This window comes from Nuphar pumila, unplaced genomic scaffold, assembly GCF_984573655.1.
Source record: "Nuphar pumila unplaced genomic scaffold, dmNupPumi1.hap1.1 HAP1_SCAFFOLD_974, whole genome shotgun sequence".
Classification (NCBI taxonomy): Eukaryota; Viridiplantae; Streptophyta; class Magnoliopsida; order Nymphaeales; family Nymphaeaceae; genus Nuphar; species Nuphar pumila.
In genome coordinates this window covers 16,424-23,895 of record NW_028323552.1, presented here as the reverse complement: position 1 = coordinate 23,895, position 7,472 = coordinate 16,424, and the positions used below count along the sequence as shown (strand labels likewise).

Here is a 7,472-nt window from a genome sequence, read left to right as displayed (position 1 = left end):
CTTCTTGTAGTACTCGCGGGTGAAGTCGTCTGCACTGGTAAGCAGCATCTTGCGTCCGTGTATGTCGATGGTGGCACCCACAGCCAAATCCGTCCAGCTGTAGAACTCCATGTGGTTGTGCTTGCGAGTATTAGCACTCATCGGCCTCACACCCACTGAATAAAGCTGCACAGTCGCTACTGGTCATCTTAGGCATATGCGCACATGCACGTGTGGCATGACAGAAGCATTTAGGAGCCACTGCGCAAGCATCCGATGAACACACCACCGTTGTGTGAGTGGCAGAAAAGGGTGTGCATCACAGGCGTGTAAAAAGCGCCTTGCAATCCCTGTATGCCAAGATTCTGGTAGGCAACATCCACTGTGCCCTTGCGCACAGGTTGGCTGAGTCAAAAGTTCCCTAGTTGTCCGAGGGAATTCTTGGACAGGCACACTGGATGAAGTCGAAAGTTCGACAGCAAATCAAACACTGAGATGCGCATGCTGGCAAGCAGTGTGGAAAAGGGTGAAGCTGATATTCATATCAGTGCATTCATAAGGACCCTTGCGAGATCATTACAGCATGCACCCCGCCGGAGTAACGGACCTTCTTTGGCATTTTCATCCGATGTACAAGCAAAGGAAACGGATCACGGCCATCGTTCCGCATGTGCACCTCCCGGACCTCCATCGTGTCGTCAGAGAGGTAGTAGTGGATTACAAACGGCATTTTGTCCCCAAACGGGCTCTTATCGTCCCAGCAAGCCCAGAACCGAAGGACCTGCACGCTATCAACAGCACACTTCTCGATCATCCTGGCATTTCTGTTAATGGCCACGCCGAGATTTTGGGTTGTTTTGACGTGCGTCGCATGGTCTGATGCACTTTGGTTGGCAGCGATGCCAGTGCAACTACACATGGAACGAGCTGGCAATGCAGTACGGGAAGATGAGTCGCTGCCACCAACAACACGCGAAGCAGCGCCCAGGCCCAATACACACTTGTTTAGTGAGGCAGTCGCTCATGCATGCCGCGAAAAGAGGTTACAGCGGAGGGCATCCCTCCCATGTTTAGCTTTGAGGGTAAAAAGTTGAGTTACAAAGGTCAAACATGGGTGTGACTTCAATACATCACGCTTTTGAGCCTCTCATTTGGAGCACGCTTTGGTGTCTGAAGACCCCCTGTATGTACGAGTGGCTGGGGGTCCACGTTGAGCTGCGCTGACCCCTGAAAACTCAAAACAATAGGTCTGCTCTTGTCTGAGCCGCATGCTGATATCTGGAACTCGATTGCACGACATATGATGAGCACTACGGGGATCAACGTTTTACGATGCAGCAAAAGGGGAGTGAGCATGCCTTGCGAGCGTTCTCCAGGTATTTGATGGCATCCGGGAGCTTTTGGTACGGCATGATGCGCGATTTGACCTCCTGAGCAAGGTTCTCTTTCTCTTTCATGCGGTGATGGTACGGGTCGGTGGGGGGCCGCTGATCCTCAGGCTGAGGGTGGCCCTGCTTTGCTAGGAAGTCGCGCGTGAAGGTGTCACAAGCGTAGATATAGAACACTCTGTTGTACAGGTTGATGGCTGCTCCAACTGAAAGGTCCGTCCAGCGCAGCATGTTGCCATCTCCAAGCAGTATTCTGCAATAAAACAAATATATACCCTGCTTTCCGAAACATTGATAAATGGTATTCCGGCCTGGATGTTACGTCGTTTGGCATCCACATACTCAAGCGCGTGCATGCTATCATGATGAGCATTATCATCATGGCTACTTACATCCCTTTGCATGTAAACATCACAGCGTTAATCAAGAAAATCGCAAAACCCCTAGATAACCATACTTGTATCTGCCTGCTGAAGGTTCAGTCGAGAGCCCTGTCTGAAGCCTCCACAGGCATGCGCCATGCACATTTACACACCTGTGACGTTTAAGTATGGTGCCCTGGTACAGGCCGCTGTTGTCCTCCCTAGGCTCCTCGACCTGAGTGCTGCCATCCTCGAGGTAGTGCAGAATGTGGCAACGCCGCACCCGCCAATGCTCCAACGCACTGTCATGCACTGGCTCTTTGAAGTAAGCTTCGAATTTCAAGACCTGCTCACATTGCATTTGCTGAGCCGTTTTGGTTCCACGTACATTCGTTGTACCCCGAGGGCTGAAGTTGCATTCACCACAGAAGTTCCCTAGCCCTTCATGCGTGCTACCTGATCATGTCCAGGTCTTGTCTCGAACGCAACCCTAGTTGTCTTCCACGGAAGAATCATGGCAATTTTGGGTGGGTTGGACGACAGGAACGATATGCGATGTTGCCAGGTGACCCAATCGGTGTGACATCGTAGTATATAGTTCCTGAGGGGCATCATCGAACCTTTCTATCAAAGACTAACCAAGCCGGCGGTTGTGCTTTGTAAGGTGACGTGACTTTCCACTCGTCTTTCCTCGTGCCGACGTGCACCCCAGTCTCGGAGGGGTGGCCGTCATAGGCGTACGGGGCCTGACGTCCCACATCAGGTCGACCAGGGCTTCGAGCTGCAGTTTGAGGACGGCTCTTGCTCTTTACGTACTGCACACTTGACAGACACAGTATTCAAATATAAATGACATACGGGTAAATTGCGAACGACTAATCAACGAACATCAACACAGAATGGAGGAGTGGAAAATGCAACCCTGCATCCACCAAGCCCAGCAGTAACGTGCATGGAAGAAAGACACGCACATCATAGTCATTCACCACAGCATAACCTGAAACGTATTTCAGGGATTGATTTAGGCTTTTCCTCACATCCTGCGAATCGTGCGGGTCGTTACTCTTGTGCAGACGACCATGCACATAGCATTTCGATTTGCCCAAATGCCTGTAACCTCCTTACCGCATCATAAACGTATGCCGAATTTCCTGGAAGATTTGGCACAGGATTAGAGCGATTCATTGCGGCCGTGGTTGGTCGTCCCAAACATCGCCTTGGGACGCGCTAAACACCAATGGCGTCTCAGGTCACATTCCCTTACAATCGGGCCTTCTCTAAACACAAAGGCATCTGTGTACGCAGATTTTGTGAATTTCATTTATCACTTCAAGCCAGGCGACCAGATAGAGGGATACCCTAAGACCACATCAACAACACACCTGTTATGGAGGTGGGTCAGCTCGCATTGGGGTGCAGACCCCTCCAAAATATTGATTGCTTTTGGCGGTAGCGTCGTGGTCACTTCCCGCCAAGTCAGGAAATGGACTGGGCGTGGACGACGCATGAACCATGAGGGAATCCCATGGATGCAGTTGATGTGGTGAATTCTTCAAATGCGGTGAATATATAAGTGGTGAACACATCAGCAGTTTTCCTGAAACCTGGCACTTGGTTAACCCAGATCATTTTGAGAATACACAGAGGTGCGACACCTGTCTACTGGATGAGCTATTCGGGTCGTTCGTGACGGGCCCTGCCTCTTCAGTTTGCGCATGTTCATTGATATACTAGTGTCCTCTGCTGGCGTGCTGCCGTTAACAGCGAGAAAGTTTGTTGAAATGTTGTGGGCATGACTTGGGACCCAGCAGGCCCAGTGTCTTGGCACTACCCGAGCAGTGTGGGAACAAAACTCTATGCTCTAGTTCCTTAATACCTTTCTTGTCGTCTAGCTGCCAATGAACCGAGATTCTCCTTTACACACGTGGAGGTGGTCTCGTCAACGGTTGGACCATCGCACTCCAGCCACGCACTGGCTTCATTGCAGCGGCGTTTCTGCTGTGCTTGCTACATGTTTATAGCAAATTCATTGGCGTGTTCTTCCATTGGACGTACTGGAGATCATGTGTGTTGTATTCACATCTGTGGTGGCTGTCGCAGCCTGACACCTGTCCCATCCAGAGTTCTTACATATGGTGCGGCGCATTCTTGGCTTGGTCTGCTTGGCTAAGCAATGACACTAAATTATCCATGTCAAGTGATAATGCACGGTAACTTTGCTTACTCTTGTGGTCTGAGCTCGCACTCAGTTGCCAAGAGCCCTATCGGGTAATGACGACTTGCCTATGGGATAAATGCATCTTGCTCAGGTCATTCGATCTATCAAATGCACCGAACCCCTGTGAGACGAAATATTAATTCTGCTGCAGTTCCAAAATGGCTGGTATGGCGCTGCGTCTCGTGGCGCTTGTTGCGCTGGTGGGTGCTGCATTTGCGGACGAGCACGTTCTTACCTTGACTGGCAAAACCTTTTCCGAAGCTGTGAAGTCGCATGAGAAGCTGATAGTTGAGTTTTATGCACCATGGTGTGGTCACTGTAAGAGCCTGGCTCCGGAGTGGGAGAAGGCGGCCGAGATTCTAAAGGCTGAGGGCATTGTTCTTGCAAAGGTGGATGCCACCGAGGAGGGCAACAAGGAGCTCGCTCAAAAGTTCGGTGTTAGCGGCTTCCCCACCCTGAAAATCTTCCGTGGATCCGAGACTGCCGAGGAGTACCAGGTGCGTGATTGTGCAACCCATTTGCATATGAAGCACATTAATTGGCGATCAGCTGCACACCGTCATGACATGCGAGGACATTTGCCTTAGCCTTACGCCAGTCTTACCAATCACAGGTCACAAAATCTAGCATGCATAAGGCCTTAGGCAACACCGTTATGGACACAGGGCCCTGCGATCAAGCTCATGCCTTGTTCACACACTCTCATTCCACATTGTCACCATTTGGTGCATTGCACTTGAAACATTCCAGCCAATCACCAGAGTTCCCCGTGGAATGCAGCGACTTGGAATACCCTGCCGATGTTTTGGATGATGAATATTAAAAGAGGCGGCAACACATGTGACACAGGCGTACATATTGACATGATGTGATGGATCTAGCAGACACCAAGCTTTGTATGAAGTCCCCCACAGCAACAACTGTTGCTGGCATTACCGCCGCTGATGAGCAGCGCGAGCATTGATCGATCTGTGCAACGCAAGTGATAAACAGTTTCCCGGTGTGCAGGGGCCCCGCGAATCTGCCGGCATTGTTGCATACAGTAAGAAGGTCTTCGGCCCAGCATCCGTGGAGCTGACGACTGAGGCCGAGGTCAAGGAAGCTGCCAAGTCAGAGCTCGCAGTCTTCGGTGTCTTCCCCAAGGGCGCTGACTCTGCAGAGTTCAAGATCTTCTTCGAACTGGCCGGACAGCTGCGCGACGATGCCACCTTCGTGCATGTGTTCTCCGCCAAGCTCGCGTCCGACTGTGCCGACTGCAAGACTGCCTCCGTCATCCTGTACAAGGACTGGGAGGAGAACATGACCAAGTTCAAGGGCAAGTTCACTGCCGATGCACTCAAGGAGTTCATTGAGACCACCTCCACCCCCGCGCTCGTGTCCCTCGACCGCACTTCCAAGAACAAGAAGGCGCTCTCTAAGATGTTTGCAGACCAGCTGCCCAAGCTCATTGGATCTGCCCCCGCCGACTTCAAGGAGCTTAAGGCATTCCAGGACAACTTGATCGCCATCAGCAAGAAGTATGAGAAGATTCATGTGCGTGCATCCTCACTGAGCGCGATTGGCTATAGACGTCTTCCGTGCTGATGTGATACGCTTCTCGATGTGCAGAACAGTGTGGTGCAAAGCTGTGTTGCTTGACACATGTTCACCGTTTTGGTCAAATTCTCTGAGGGTCGTCGGCATGTTACATGCATAGATGAGCACTCTCATGAACAATCATGGATGCGTGCATGCATCGCAGGCCTGACGTGCTTCTTTATCACTCGATTTAAACATCGTTTCTGAGAGGCATGTTGATGTTGCTGCCGTCCTCACCATACTGTCACAAGGAGGCCTCCTTGTGAGACGTTTGCATGTTCATGCAGGTTCTCTATATGGACCCCGTCGGAAACGAGGGCGCACTCAACTTCTTCGGTGTTAAGACGGAAGGCCTTCCCGCCATGTTTGTGCACGAGCCCGAGACCAACGCCAAGCTCATGGAGCAGAACATCAAGGTGAAGGACATGCTCCAGTGGGCAGAGAAGTACTCAAAGGGCGAGATTGAGAAGGTTGTCAAGTCTGAGGACATCCCCGCCCAGAACAGCGACCCCGTCTTCGTGCTCGTCGCCAAGCAGTTCGAGGAGATCGTGACCAGCGGCAAGGACGTGTTCATCGAGTTCTACGCGCCTTGGTGCGGCCACTGCAAGAGCCTTGCACCCGAGTGGGAGGTATGTTGCTCTACTGAGTTTTGGCTGCCGAGTAGTGCTGTAGGTTGCTGACGCTGCGTGACGACGCGTGAGCTGCTCGACGACTGTCCGCACAGAGCCTGTCAATTGACTAATGGCGTCTGCGTGATCCCATTCGCAATGCCAGTTTGAACATGGACCTCTTGTGCACGTTTGCTCGTCACCATGGTTGTGCAACAAGCTCGTCCGTCATCTAGGCAAGGGGTGACAACGATATTGCGAAGCTATGGCAATGGCAATATCCGCGATGGTAGGCTGGCTTCAAATCATGATGGGTGATCATTCTGTGGATAGATCCAAGGTTGACGAGCACATTGCAGGTCTTGCTGCTCCCTGGCACCCAACGAGTGCTGACACTTCCCCTGGCCTAGTCTTGCATTTTCCAACCACAAAACAACCATGCACGAAAATCGGCTAAGACCATCTCATGATTGCAGAAACTCGGCAAGCGATTTGAGAAGGCCAAGAATGTTGTCATTGCCAAGTTCGACGCCACTGCCAATGACATCCCGGACGTCCCAGGCATGAAGTTTGATGTCAAGGGTTTCCCTACACTGTACTTTGTAACCGGGGCGGACAAGAAGGTTCACACATTCTCAGGCCAGCGCAACCTGAAAGATCTTTTGGCATTTGTTAAGAAGACTGCTGCCCCCGCTAACCTGGAGGGTGCGGACTTATCTGATGTTGCAGCCGCTTCGTCCGATGTCGGTGCCGAAACAGCAGAGAAGGAAGAAGAGGAGGAGTACGAGGAGCCTGCTGCCGATGACGATGATGATGAGTATGAGGATGATGACGATGAGGAGAAGGATGAGCTTTAGTTTTGTTGCACATTACTAGCGTGCAATTTTGTTATACGACCCATCTATGAAGTACGGTGTAATATATTGACCCTCCTGCATGTGTACGCATAAGAATTCAACTTGTCTGCACCCTCCTGCACCACGTGGCTGAGGTGGGGTGAGAACAGGCTTTGCTCGGCAATTCACCATTGGATGCTTTCGTGACATGCAGCCCGTATGATGCGCAAGGTCAGTGTGTGACGTTGCTGGTCATGTCTTACGTGTGATCCCTGAGATAGGCAGTGTGCACACTGACGTAAACATGGACCGCGCTGGTGAACTTTGACGAACCAAAAAATCGTTCGGTGTTGAGGTGTATCGCTGCAACCCTTCGTCTTGATACGATTGGTATGCGTTCTTCACATACTTGTAGAGTTGTTGCTGACCTACGAGAGACGGTGGACTGAGTGGCGGTAGACAGGGTGGAAACGTGACTCGGACGTCGTGAGACAAAGTCCTTG

General features: G+C 51.4%; 1 protein-coding gene across 1 annotated transcript; it reads left to right on the top strand.

Moving 5' to 3' along the window:
• Positions 1 to 3,326: 3,326 nt before the first annotated feature.
• LOC149809617 (protein disulfide-isomerase-like) lies at positions 3,327 to 6,990 on the top strand. Its single transcript, XM_089994741.1, has 5 exons — positions 3,327 to 3,375; positions 4,099 to 4,444; positions 4,956 to 5,480; positions 5,813 to 6,154; positions 6,610 to 6,990. Exons 2-5 carry the CDS (start codon positions 4,106 to 4,108, stop codon positions 6,988 to 6,990), a joined length of 1,587 nt encoding a protein of 528 aa, XP_089850867.1. The 5' UTR covers positions 3,327 to 3,375; positions 4,099 to 4,105.
• The last annotated feature ends 482 nt before the right edge of the window (positions 6,991 to 7,472 follow it).